General features: G+C 38.2%; 1 protein-coding gene across 1 annotated transcript in view; it reads right to left on the reverse strand.

Moving 5' to 3' along the window:
• Positions 1-14,271, reverse strand: part of LOC111147624 (large tumor suppressor kinase 1) — a 52,043-nt gene that overhangs the window by 18,375 nt on the left and 19,397 nt on the right. The window contains exons 2-3 of the mRNA XM_022503802.1: positions 11,233-11,720; positions 6,053-6,200 (exon numbers count right to left, since the gene is read on the reverse strand). Coding sequence (XP_022359510.1) covers positions 6,053-6,200; positions 11,233-11,574 — 490 coding nt within the window. The 5' untranslated portion in view covers positions 11,575-11,720. The remainder of the gene's footprint in view (positions 1-6,052; positions 6,201-11,232; positions 11,721-14,271) is intronic.

Genomic DNA, 14,271 nt, shown 5'->3' on the forward strand with positions numbered 1-14,271 from the left:
TTTTTTTTTTTTTTAAAGATTTTATTTATTTATTTGTCAGAGAGAGAGAGAGAGAGAGAGAGAGCACAGGCAGAGACAGAGAGAGAAGCAGGCTCCCTGCTGAGCAAGAAGCCCGATGTGGGACTTGATCCCAGGATGCTGGGATCATGACCTGAGCTGAAGGCAGCTGCTCAACCAACTGAGCCACCCAGGCGCCCCTAGAGATTTTATTTATTTGGGAAAGAGCAAGCATGAGCAGGGGGAAGGGTCAGAGGGAGAGGGAGAAGCAGACTCCCTACTGAGGGGGGAGCCCAATGCGGGGCTCAATCCCAGGACCCTGAGATCATGACCTGAACCAAAGGCAGATGCTTAACTGACTAAGCCATTCAGGAGCCCCCAGATATCATTTCATATATAAGTAGATAAATTATCAGAAGTGGCATTAATGAGCCAAAGGGTGTGTCCATTTGTAATTTTAATAGATACAACTACTTTTAAATATATTTCAAAGATACCAGGAGATAATTAGCTGAAATAAAGTCTAGATTTTATAGTTTCTCTTTACTGGAATTTCCAAATAAATGAAACAGGCAAGAAAATAAATGATAACTCCTCCCCCAAATTGAAGTATTTAAAATAGTCTGACTACTTGGAAAAAGATCTTTAACACATTCAAAAACGCATAAAACACATTTGTATAACGTGCAATACATATAAATAATACATTCCAAATAGTGAATATACAGTAAAGATTTATAGATCTAAATACATAAAACATAAAACACTTAGCAACATTCAAAACAAAACACATATGAGGAAAAACTGGTAAATGTTCAGAATGTACAGTTTAACACTCTGTTTCAACCAGGCCGGGCTGCATGCTGGGTCTATGACTAAGGAAAAGCCACCACTCCAGGCTACCTAGGCAAGTCCTCTGGCCACCAAGCTCTCTTTCACCTTCTTCAGATAGTCAGCTGAGGCTAAATACATGTATTCACTCATTCAGCTTTTACCAGTTAAAGTCTCCATCAGCCTAGAGCATACTGCCTTCTCCTTCTGTACCTCTGATAGAGCTCTCCATGTTCTCCCTCTTCCCAAACCCTCCCACTATTGCCCCCTCTCCAAAATAACTAATTAAAAAATAAACTGGGATAAACATGGGATTCTCCCTCTTATTATTCCTTCATACTCTTTTTAAAAAGCCAGCTCTTTGGAAGCTCATTCTATCCGAGAGGCCACATTCATTCCTCTCACTTAATGAACTCTTATTTGCTCATCCTCATTCACCCATAGTTTTGACATTCAGTCTACCCTAAGCCTTGCCAACATTCTATAACTTCAACGTCCACATGGACAAACCACTCATCATCCTCATCTCTCAGTTTCTTGACCTCCTTCCTTCAACCTCCAATCACTCCTAAAATCATATTTCTAATTTTGATATTACCCACATCTGTCTTTTTCAAAATAATTTCTTTAAGGTTTCTGCACTTGGACCACAACTCTCCCTCTCCCTTTCACGTTTAACTACCACTACAAGTATTTTTCAACTTCACCAAGACCTTCATATCCCTACTTCATTAGTCCTCCACTTTCTTTTCTTTTTCTTTTTTTTTTTTTTAATAAAGATTTTACTTGTTTATTTGACAGACAGAGATCACAAATAGGCAGAGAGGCAGGTGGGGGGGGGGGGAAGCAAGCTCCCTGCCAAACAGAGAGCCTGATGTAGGGCTCGATCCCAGAACCTTGGGATCATAACCTGAGCTGAAGGCAGAGATTTTAACCCACTGAGCCACCCAGGTGCCCCAAGTCCTCCACTTTCTTTATGCAACACTTCAGCTAATTTAAAGCCATGGTCCACTACTTCTTCTTCCCCTCTGTATTCCTTTTCTCCTCCCCTCATTTCTATTCATTCCTAATTTTTTATTGAGTACCTAGGCAATCCAAGTACAGTGATGAACAACTATCCATGGCCCCGTGGGACCTCCATTCTTGGGGGAGAAGACTGCCAATAAACAAGTAAATAAAGAAACAAGTTGGGGTGCCTGGGTGGCTCAGTGGGTTAAGGCTCTGCCTTCAGCTCAGGTCATGATCTCAGGGTGCTGGGATCGAGCCCTGCATCGGGCTCTCGGCTCATCAGGAAGCCTGCTTCCCCCCATCTCTCTCTGCCTGCCTGCCTCTCTGCCTACTTGTGATCTCTGTCAAATAAATCAATAAAATCTTAAAAAAAAAAAAAGGGAAACAAGGTAACAGCTGGGTATGATAAATCCTATGAAGGAACCACAAATGGTATCAAAATGGTAGAAAGTAACAGGGAGATAGAAGGCACGAGATTCAGTGTCAGAAAAGGCTCCACCAAGGAGATGACGTATGATCTAAGACCAGCCAAAGGTCCTGAGATGGGAACTTGCTATTTTCCAAGAACAAAAAGAATTGCAGTATGGCTGGAGAGCAGTAAATGAGGGGAAGTGGGATACTGGAGTAAGTCTGACAGCAGCAAAGTCATCAAGAGGAGTCTGGAAGGAATGAAAAGCCACAAACAGCAGAGCAGGAATATGCCCTGATCAAGGATTTAAATCACCCTTTCAGCAGTATTCTGTCCCCCCCTTACCTAACTCATTTTGTACTTGTTTAGTAGAACTCGAGTCACAGATGATTCCAGCTATCTTTTTTTTTTTTTTCATGCCTGCTGGAAAAGGTGATGTAAAGTGCAGACTGATTCCACCATAAATTCAATGATCAGCATCATCAAATGGCTTTAGCACTGCCAGGAAATCCTACTGTTTCTTTTGGTCTCTACTACAACTCTCTCTAGTCCTGGATCTCCTCAAATTGCCTGTCCCATTCCTCACACACCACTCTCAGCGGGTGACCTGATTTTCCACTTTGGAGAAAACTGAAAGCATCAGAAAGAACTCCCTTACCTTGTTTGTTCCTGTTAGAGCAAAATAGTTGATTCCTCTTCCTCTATAAGTCTAATAATCTCTCATCCTACCCTTTGGATCCTTTCTTTTCATGGTTTCTCAGGAACCTTACTTGATGCTTTTCTCTTGAGTATTTAATTTCCTTCTTTTACCTGGAGTTCTGCAATTATCTTTTAAACATGCTTAAGTCTTTACTATTAAAACAAACAAACCAGCCTCTCCCTCCATTCTCATATGGAGCACTACCTTAAAATGTTGTTACTAGTCCACTGTGTGGACAACAAAAACTTAGAAACTTTTACATAAATCTAACAGTGAAATTTTAGGTCTGTTAAATAAGTAACAAAATATCTGTACTTATATATGTCATTTTAAATTTAAATTTCAATTTTAAATCTAAATTTAAATTAAATTTTAGAATAATTCATCATTATTTTATAAGATTAGGGCCCTCCCAAAATGACCTTATTTAACCTTAACTGCCTTCTTAAAGACCCTGTCTACAAATACAGCCAAATTCTGAGGTGTTAGGAATGAGGACTTCCTGAATTTGGTGGGACACAATTCAGCCCGTAACACATGTGGTAACTTGTTTCTGTTCAGTCACGGGAGCATAATTCAAATTAGAGTGGGCTGAGGAATAAATGGATGTGAGGTAAAGAATTCACGTATAAACAACACTTTGAGAAGTTTTTCTATGAGGGTACAGTGACGACATTAGCAAGAATATGCTTCTTATATGGTGAAGATCTTTTATTTTTTTAAATTTCCAACTCATTATAGATTAGTAATCTTATAACATACACATCTTGGCTTTCAAGATACTGTTCTTTTATTTCCTTCCTCTTCAGCTAATTCTTCTATCTTTGCAGGCTTATCCTATCCTGCCAGCTACTAAGTAATAGGCTTGGTTCTAGGCCATCTTGTCATTTTGGTCTACATTATCTCTCTCAATGACCTATTTCATACACAAGGCTAATTGTATATATATCCAGCTCCCTACCTGACATCTTCATTTGGATAACTCAATGAACCTAACTCAACCTGATGTCAAAAACCAGACTTATGATCTTTTCCCACCAAATCCCATTCCCTCTTAGCATTCACTTTTTTAATGTGGGGGATCACCACACTGCATCTATATTTCTGCACCAGAAGCCTAAGAGTCATTCCTCTCCATTATCACCCCTTGTATGTTATCTATCACCACATCCTTGACTTTATCCCTCTCATCTCTCTTAATTCACTCACTTTTCCCCACTGCCCTCCTCCAGTCTAAATAACCTTCATTTCCTGGGAACTACTGTATCTCTTATCCAGTCTATCCCGATACCCAACCCCCAATCCATTCTTATCCACTGCAGCCATCTTTTTGAAACACAAATCTAATCATATCATTACCCTGCTTGAAGTTTCCATAACTTCCTGCTGCTCTTAGGATAAGATCAACAGACAGTCCTGCACAGTCAGGCCCTATGTATTTCTCCAGTCCTGTTGCATACTCTTGTTTTCAGTGTCCCAGCCACTTTCAGTTCTTCTAGTGTAGCAACAGAACTTGCCAAACAGGCCATGCATAAGGACACCCTTCCTCACTAAACCCTTCCCATTAACCTTAGTCTTTCTTCAGCTATCAGCTCTACTATCAGTTTCACAGGAAGGTCTGATCTCCTCGATTAGGTCAAAAAACCCTATATGATAGGAGTCCCAGTACTCTATAACTCACCCCACTTTATTCACATGTATGTAGCTGTAATCCTACATGTATTCATTTGTGAGAGGGTTTGATCTCCCTTACGAGAATGTCAGCTCTACAAAATGGCAAGAATTTTATACCCAATGCTGAGCAAAGGGCCTAAAACAGTAGTGGACAATAAAATTTTGCTGAATGAAAAGAAGAATGAATACATAAGGCCTCTTATAATCAATAAAAAAGGATGAACACAAGATTAACAAAGAATAAAGAGCCAAATTGAAAATAACCAATAAATAATAAATAATTGATAACCAAATATTTACTACCAGTGATCAAAGAAATGTGTATAAAATGAGAGAGTATTTCCACAGCCATTAAATATACAAAAATCATAATACCTAGGATTTACAATTATAGGCATTCATATATTAAACTGATTAGGAGAATATAAGTTGGGAATACCTTTCTAGAAAGCAATATCTAAGAAAAACCTTAAATTTCTTCAAGACTTTGAAAATGAAAATTTCCTTTACAAAATCATCAGAAATGTATAAAGATTGGGGCGCCTGGGTGGCTCAGTGGGTTAAGGCCTCTGCCTTCGGCTCAGGTCATGATCTCAGGGTCCTGGGATCAAGCCCCACATCGGGCTCTCTGCTCGACAGGGAGCCTGTTTCCTCCTCTCTCTCTGCCTGCCTCTCTGCCTGCTTGTGATCTCTGTCAAATGAATCAATAAAATCTTTAAAAAAAAAAAAAAAGAAATGTATAAAGATTTAGGTACAAAAGGATTTACTATAGTGCTGTCTACAACAGCAAAAAAGGGAACAAGGCAAATACCAAAAAATGAGAGACTGGTCACATAAAGTATGTGATAAATCTAACTAAATGTAGTTACTAAAATTTTTTTGTAGACCATTTAATAATAAGGAAAGGTATACACAATATATTAAGTAAATCAAGTAGGTTTTAGTATGACTCCATTTTTTGCTTAAATAGTAAGAATCAAAATACACACATGTAAACCCACTCAGGTTTTCCACAGGAAAAAAGACTGAGGAAAAAAACACACCAAAATCTTATAGCTATTAATAGTGGTGTCTTCTTTTTCCTTACTTACTTTCTAAATTTTCTGTGATGAACATCTTTCACTCTTAAAATAAAACAAGATTATAAAAACAAAAAAATAGTTTGAATACGGTATCTGTGGTAAAAAAGAAATATTTCAGCTTCAGTATAACCAATCAAGAAGTTTTCAACCTCGGTGGCTGCTTATCAGAATTACTTATGAAACTTTAAGGGCCTCATCCTCAAATTCATTTCGGTATAACACTATCACGCTATTACTACCCTGATGAGACTATAACTTACTGTGATGCTTTTAGCATTTCTAAGACTAAAGAGTTGACATACATAAATATTTTAAAATAAGAAACGAGAAAAAAAATGTTTGATTGATCACCTGGTTTCAAGCTGGCACTGACAGGTCTGGCAGCTGCTGCGGCCACCTGTTCCCGGCGAGGGTCTTGGTAACTCATTTTACTAATGAATTCAATTGCTGCCTCTATACTTCTGTTGTTAGTTTTCTGAAGAGCTTGTATAACCATATCCTGTTAAGAAGTTTAAAAAAAAGAAACAAAGTTTAAATCTTACAATTAATTAGGATAGAAAGAGCACTATGAGCTTCCCTAGAGAACTTCGTAAGGGCCCCAAACCACAACATTAAGCTCCTGTTTGTAAAACTACTATAAGCATCCATATAATCTCAAGCCGAAAAAGAAAGCAAATCCTCAAATTCTTCAAAAAATTCCTTAGTATTTTCACCTTTATGTAACGTATCACTTTATTTTTTTAAGATTTTATTTATTTGACAGAGAGAGAAATCACAAGTAGGAGGCAGGTAGAGAGTGGGGGGTAAGCAGGTTCCCTGCTGAGCAGAGAGCCCGATGTGAGGCTCAATACCAGGATTCTGAGATCATGACCTGAGGTGAAGGCAGAGGCTTAACCCACTGAGCCACCCAGGCGCCCCATATATCACTATTTTCTTATAGGATTAACTTCTGGGGACAATCATAACAAAACTAATTATTTCTCATTCTTGATTTTATCCTTATACAAAGAGACTATCGGATTGTTAAAAAGGTATCAGTCAAAATACTGGAAGCCACTCTTGTATCATTAAAACATTTTAAAAACACCTTTGTCACTGTGTTTACTAGTAAAAGAGCTACATAATTCTGATTTCTAGCCTCTCAGAGCTTGTATTTTCAGAGAACCTTATTTTCAAGGACATAAATCGAAGTCAAATGGTATAAGAGTAACACTACATATGATTATGTGATGAAGACTTGAGGATGTGACGTGGCATGACGGAAAAGCAGAGTCTGGCATCAAACAGAAGCGACTTTGAGTTCTATTACTATGCTTTTGTTTTTTTATGCTTAGAAGCAAAAATACACTCCAGTGACTGCAGATTTATTTACATGGCCCCCTTACGAAATGTGTAAACTCTGACAGAGTATTTAATATTTTATTTATTTATTTTTATTAACAGATAATGTATCATTTGCTTCAGGGGTACAGGTCTGTGAATCATCAGTCTTACACAATTCACAGCACTCACCATAGTACATACCCTCCCAATGCCCATCACCCAGCCACCCCACCCCTCCTACCTGCCCCGGTCTTGCAACCCTCAGTTTGTTTCTTGAGATTAAGAGTCTCTTATGGTTTGTCTCCCTCCCTGGTCCCATTTTGTTTCATTTTAGATTATTTAATATTTTAAAGCTCAATTTCTTCATCTGCAATAGATTCACAGAATTGATATGAGGCCTCAATAAGAAAACATGTAAAAGCACATAAGCACAGTGCCTGGAGATTAGATGTGGGCTGTCCTCCTGCTCTACTCCTTGCCCTTTAAATGTAAACATAAATCATAAAAACATATAGAACACATATGGATAGGCTTTTTTCAAGAGAGAAGCACCTATTTACTTGCCTAGAGGAGCTGGTATTGAAATCAAACAATATTTTAAAATGGAAATGGAATAGTAAGACCAGTGGGTGAACAGGCTACTGACAGATGATCCTCCTATTGAAATGACTAGGGTGAGACCAACCCCCCAAAAAAAGGCTGTGGCAGGGGCACCTGGGTGGCTTAGTTGGTTGAACTCTTGCCTCTGGCTCAGGTCAAGATCCCAGGGTCCCGGGATCCAACCGTGTTGGCAGGTTCCTTCAGCGAGGAATCTTTCTTCCTCTACTTCTCCCTTTGTCCCTCCCCTCTGCTTGTGCTCTCTCCCGCTCTCTCAAATAAATAAAATCTTAAAAAAAAAAAAAAAAAAAAGTAAAGGTTGTGGCAGAGACATATTGCTTATTCAAGATCCATTCTCCCTTTCCTAGAAAAAGTTACGATTTTGTTTACAGAATTCCTCCTTATAGCTACAGTGGCCACATGACAATTCTGACAAGGAAACAAAAGCAAGGGTTTCTGGAAAAATGCTGCTATCCCTGCTTTAGGTATGGGTACTTCCTGTAATCTGTTTCCCAGATGATAGATCTGACATCTGTGCTACAGCATGATGCCACAAAGAAGAAACGTTCAAGAAATTCATAAGAGTCTTAGGTTCTAACATCTTTAAGAGTGTGGACCAATGCTAGCTATATAAACTAAGTCACTACTTTGTTTAAAGCATCATTCTTTGGATTTTTGCAAGTTTGCAGTGAGATACAAAAGAATTAATAAGTCTCACTTTATGTGCAAATTTAAAATAATTCATATCACTCCAAATTAAAATTCAACAGGGAGTACTTACATTTAAAACTGATTAAACCAAAAGAACTGTATTTATGCTACTATCACACAGCAGTGTCATCTCACTTGGTAAGAAAACTGGCACCCACCATCCTTTTTCAATATAGTGGGAACCATATTTTTGTTAAATGCACTAGAATTTCATTTGGTGATTAATATGCTGGCTTTTATTTCTTAATAATTATTGCTGTATGTTAGAATTTTTTTTGCATCTGTTAATATATCTATTAAAATTCTGAAAGTGGTGGTGTTGGTCCCAGTGTAAAAAAGAAGACCCTTGGGGCACCTGGGTTAAACCGTCTGCCTTTGGCTCAGGTCATGATTCCAGGGTCTTGGGATTGAGCCCTGCATCGGGCTCTCTACTCAGTGGGGAGCCTGCTTTCCCCTCTTTCTCTCTCTTTGTCTTTGACTGCTTCTCTGCCTGCTTGTGATCTCTACAAAAAAAAAAAAAAAAAAAAGACCCTTAAATCAGTAACTTTAGAATACAAGTCTGATAAGAAAACATTGTGTCCACATTACTATGGTTTTTTCTCAGGCTTAGCAGCAAAAATATACTCCAGTGACTATAGATTTATGTGCCCCAAGAATACATCAATTCTATTTAATATTTATTCCTACACAGAAACTAATCTTGAAATACTTGGTTTTAATTTTACAGAGCACTCAAAACATTCTCAAAAAACTACAACTGCCTTGAACCTGAATAGCTAAAGGAATAGATAGGGTTTATGAAATGATAAAATAATTAAGTGAAAACTGGATAAAAATTTTATTCTTTTACATTTTTAAAAAAAGATCTATTTATTTGAGAGCGAGAAAGCAAGCAAGCATGGCAGGAGGACTGGGGGAGAGGGAGAGAGAAACCCAAGCAGACTCAACAGAGTGCAGAACTTGAGGAGGTCTCGATCTCACTCCCCTGAAATCAAGACCTGAGTTGAAGCCAAGAATTGGACACTTAACCAAATGAGCCACCCAGGCATTCCTGGATAAAAATTTTAAACTACCAAGTTAGGATTTTTAAAAAATCCTGCAATATAATGAAAAGCTACCAGAATGAGCTATTCAAGGAGGTAGCAGAAGGAAATTGTCATATTCTTTATGTCACTGTAGGGATAAAATAATACCTTTACTTCATTCTTTGGACAAATGAGAATTGATAAATGTCTAAATGCTTTTAGTAAAGCAACCTTGCTTAACCTTGTTATAAGGTGACAACTGTGAAATACGTGATTGTAATAATGCTAACATACCTTTGTAATGCGAAGCAGTACTGTTATTATTTCCAAAGATAAAGAATAGGCCACTGACCTAAGTGAAGTTAGTCAGAGAAAGACTAATACTATATGATTTCACATATATGTGCTGAAGGCAGATGCTAATAGACTGAGCCACTCAGGTGCCATGATTCATTCCTTTCTTTATTCTTCGCCTTCTGGCTAAGAGATGAGGAAGAAAGTACTCAGCAGAAACTCCATGTGAAGCCATTTCCTTAATCCTCCAACTACTAACCGGGAAAACAACAAAGGCCCTCTCCTCTTTTCTCTCCATATATTTTCAGAAACAAATCAAATTATTTTTAGAACATTTAGCATAAAAATGATAGGAAAAAATAGTAATCAAGTGGATGAACAGGGTACACCAGACTCAACTTTTTTCTCTACAGTTTGGTTGAAATCTTCCTTTTCAAATCCTTTACTATAATGCATATTTAAGTTATCAATTTTAACTGCAGAAATCTCTGAAAATGTGGTCACCAAAATATTAACGATAATGAAAGAATTTTAAAGGTAATTCTTTATGTAGTAGAGCTAAAGATAATTTTTTTCTTTACTTTTTAACAGGAAATACATTTTTTTAAAAAGATTTTATTTATATGAGAGAGAGAGAGAGAGAGAGAGTAAGAGAGCACATAAGAGGGGAGAAGGTCAGAGGGAGAAGGAGACTCCCCGCAGAGCTGGGAGACCAAGGAGACACTCCATCCTGGGACTCCGGGATCATGACCTGAGCCGAAAACAGTGGCTCAACCAACTGAGCCACCCAGGTACCCCTGAAATAGGTATTTTTATAAGCACAAAAAAAGTTACTATAGTTTCAAAGGAGAACTTAATTAACACGTGCTCATTAACATTTAGTTACATTTTCCATGGCAATTGGTAACCAAAATGATTTCTGCCACCTAAAACATTCAGAGAAAGTATGTTATCATGGAAAAAAAATTTTATAATCCAAACATCAGATTATAGATCTAAACATATGACTGTAAACATATACATGTGCTATGAAAAACTTTCAACGTGAATTCTAAGGGTAAATATTAAAGATTTGGCATAATTAACATGAAATGAAATTTCATCAAAATAAAACTTCAAAATTCTAGCAGATTGAGCAACATGTAAATTTTTAGTTTTTGTGAATTTGAGATTTGGGCCTGAGAATTATGTGAACATAGCTACTTAATAAAATCCTGATTCTACTTCTTTCTCTGTAGTATGAACTTAAACTTCATAAACTGTCATTTCCACACAGCCAATAGGCTCTCCAGAGCTCCTACTGCACTCAGAGACCTACTCTGTCCTCCCTGCAGCATTCCTCAACTGCACTTCCATCTGACTTCATGACTTGACCTTTTAAATCCCAGAAACCACAGAGAAAAACTAAAGAAATAACTAATTATTTTGTTTCACTAGTTAATGGAATTGTAGACATTCTTTGCTGATTAGAATATACACATTTGTATACACAGTTAAATTCTCTCAAAGGATGATCACCAAAATAGTCTTACATAGTGTAAGGTAAGAAAAATCCTTTCTTTTGTCTTTCAAAATTCCTACCTCATCAAATCCAGCAGCTTGCAAGTCTTGCAGCATTTGTGGATTAACTTCTGAAGAACTCCGACTTGTTTCATTTGCAAATGGTTGTAGAGAGTTTCGAATTTCCAGCAAAGCTTTATGATGTGTCCCAAATTTGGGTGGATTTCTGACTTGTCGAGGATCTTCAGTTGATGTTTTATTCATGTTATGCTCAGCCTTAGCAGCATCCGATGGTTTGGATAAATTCCTAAGAGATTCCCGAATTTCTTGCAACATTTGCCGGCTACTGCCAGTGTAGTTACTGGCAGGAAAGGTCTTAGGCCTCATTTGTCTATATCCTTCTGGCTTTTCACTCCTCTTCATGAAAACATCTATATTTATAACCCACACAAAGGACTTCTGTAAGAACTACTTGACCGATCCAGAACTTTCTCTTGAGCAAGACTGAAAATGATCCTTTGCAGAAGTCCCCAGGAATGCTGAAATTCTTTACAATCAAATTATTAACCCTATAAAAGAAAAAAACAAAGCTATAAAGTGATTAACTGATAAAGCAGTACCATGTGTTTGGGGGAAAACATACACTGATTTATTAGTTAGAGACCTGGGTTATAGTTCTGGCTCCACTAAGGATTACCGTACAGAGAGGAAAATTAGTTAACCTCTCTGTGCCTATTTCCTAATTTATAAAATTATATCAAGTACTGATTATGATGATAAAATATAATTTTGGGAGCGCTCAGTAAACGGGAGTGCCTTGCTGGCTCAGAGCCCATGCAACTCTTGATCTCAGGGTCATGAGTTCAAGCCTCATGTTAGGTATAGAGATTACATTTTAAATAAATTAAAAACTTAAAGGAAAAAAGAGTGTTTAGTAAGCATATAAAGTATATACAGATACGAGGGATTAGTAAGTGAATGGACGGCCTCTCATCAACCTCACCCTGAAGCTCCAATTCTAGATTTTAAAATCAGACTCTGGGGCATCAGGGTGGCACAGCTGGTTAAGCGTTTGACTCTTGGTTTCAGGCCTGGGTTGTGATATCAGGGTTGTGATATCAAACCCTGTGCTGGGGTCCATGATCAGCACAGGGTCTGCTTTAGATTCTCTCTCTCTTTCTCCCTCTGCCCCTCCCACTCATGCTTTCTTTCTCCAAACAAATAAATAAATCTCTTTTTTTTTTCAAGATTTTATTTATTTGACAGAGAGAGAGGAAGAGACAGAGAGAGACTGTACACATGAGCAGGGGCAGAGGGAGAGGGAGAAGCAGGCTCCCCACTGAGCAAGGAGCCTGATGTGGGACTCGATTCCAGGACCCCAGGCTCATGACCTGAGCTGAAGGCAGTGGCTTAACAACTGAGCCACCCAGGCACCCCTAAACAAATAAATCTAAAATAAAATAAAATAAGACTTCAAGTATAAGATTTCTTTAGAAGAAAGGATTGTTGCTTTAAAAAGGTGTTAAACCACTAGTCCAGAAGATACGTTTATGCTTCAAAAACAAATGCTGGAGCTTATTTCACCAACAGTGGACTGGGACTCCAGAGACACTAAGTTTATTAATGACAGGAAGGGGAAAGGATGTCTGTGGACAACTTGTCTTATTCCTCACTTAAGGCATGAATGTATTCTAAAACACACTAGAATTTGCAATGATGTGGATGGAGCTAGAGGGTTATTATGCTAAAGCGAATTAAGTCAATCAGAGAAAGACAACTATATGATCTCACTGATATGACTAATTTAAGAAACAAAACAGAGGATCATAGGGGAAGAGAGGAAAAAATAAAACAAGATGAAACCAGAGAGGGAGACAAACCATAAGAGACTCATAATCATAGGAAACAAACTGAGGGTTGCTGGAGGGGAAGGGGGCTGGAGGAATGGCGGAACTGGGTGATGGACATTAAGGAGGGCATGTGATGTAGTAAGCACTGGGTATTATATAAAACTGATGAATCACAGACCTGTATCTCTGAAACCAATAATACATTATATGTTAATTAACTGAATTTAAATTAAAAAAAATAAACTGGGAAAAAAAAACACGCTAGAAGAAGTCAGTCACATAAAGTCTACTTAAGTATCTTCACTGATAGGGAAAGCACTAATGCAAGAAAGCCATTCTATCTGTGACACGCAGCAAGCGTTAAAGATGTTTTCTTTCCAGGGAGCATCATGAAATCCTGCTCAGTACATGTTGAGAGCCTGTTATGGGCCGGTACTAAACAACTTTGTCTAAATCCTTATTTAGCCATCTTAACAGCTCTGCGAAGGTTTACTATCTCTGCTTTGTATATGAGGAAACAGGTTCAGAGAGTTTGAGTAAAACAGTTTCTAAGTGGTACCACTGGGATGTGAAACATTGCTAATTATCATCTACTAGGAGCCTATTTCTATTCTTATACATTTTTAAGTAATCTGTACACCCAATGTGGGGCTCGAACTTACAACCCCAAGATCAAGAGTCCACGTGCTCTGGGCACCTGGATGGCTCAGTCAGTTAAGCATCTGACTCTTGATTTCGGCTCAGGTCATGATCTCTCAGGGTCGTGAGATGGAGCCTCGTGTTCAGCTCTGTGCTGGGCATGGAGCCTGGTTGGGATTCTCTCCCTCTCCCTCCCTCCCCTCCCTTGTACCCACATGCTCTCTCTTCTATTACAAAAAAAAAAAAAAAGTCACATGCTCTATACAGCCAGTCAGGTGCCCATTTCTATTCTTACAAAAGTAATAATCATTCATGTTACATAAAAAGGTCTACAGGCAAATATAAGTACCTCCTCCTACTCAGCCTTATGTTACCTCCTCAATAACTTTCAATGACTGGTCACCTAATTATCCAGTTTTATTTTCTTAATAGTACTTATTACTGTCTAAAACTATTGTACTTGTTTTAGTTGTTAATTGTCTATCTTCCCTCACTGACAATAAAAGCTCTATGAGAGGGGCACCTGGGTGGCTTAGTGGGTTAGGCCTCTGCCTTCAGCTAGGGTCATGATCTCAGGGTCCTGGGATCGAACCCTGCGTCGGGCTCTCTGCTCAGCAGAGAGCCTGCTTCC

This window comes from Enhydra lutris, unplaced genomic scaffold (assembly GCF_002288905.1).
Source record: "Enhydra lutris kenyoni isolate GAN:26980312 unplaced genomic scaffold, ASM228890v2 scaffoldscaffold17, whole genome shotgun sequence".
Lineage (NCBI taxonomy): Eukaryota > Metazoa > Chordata > Mammalia > Carnivora > Mustelidae > Enhydra > Enhydra lutris.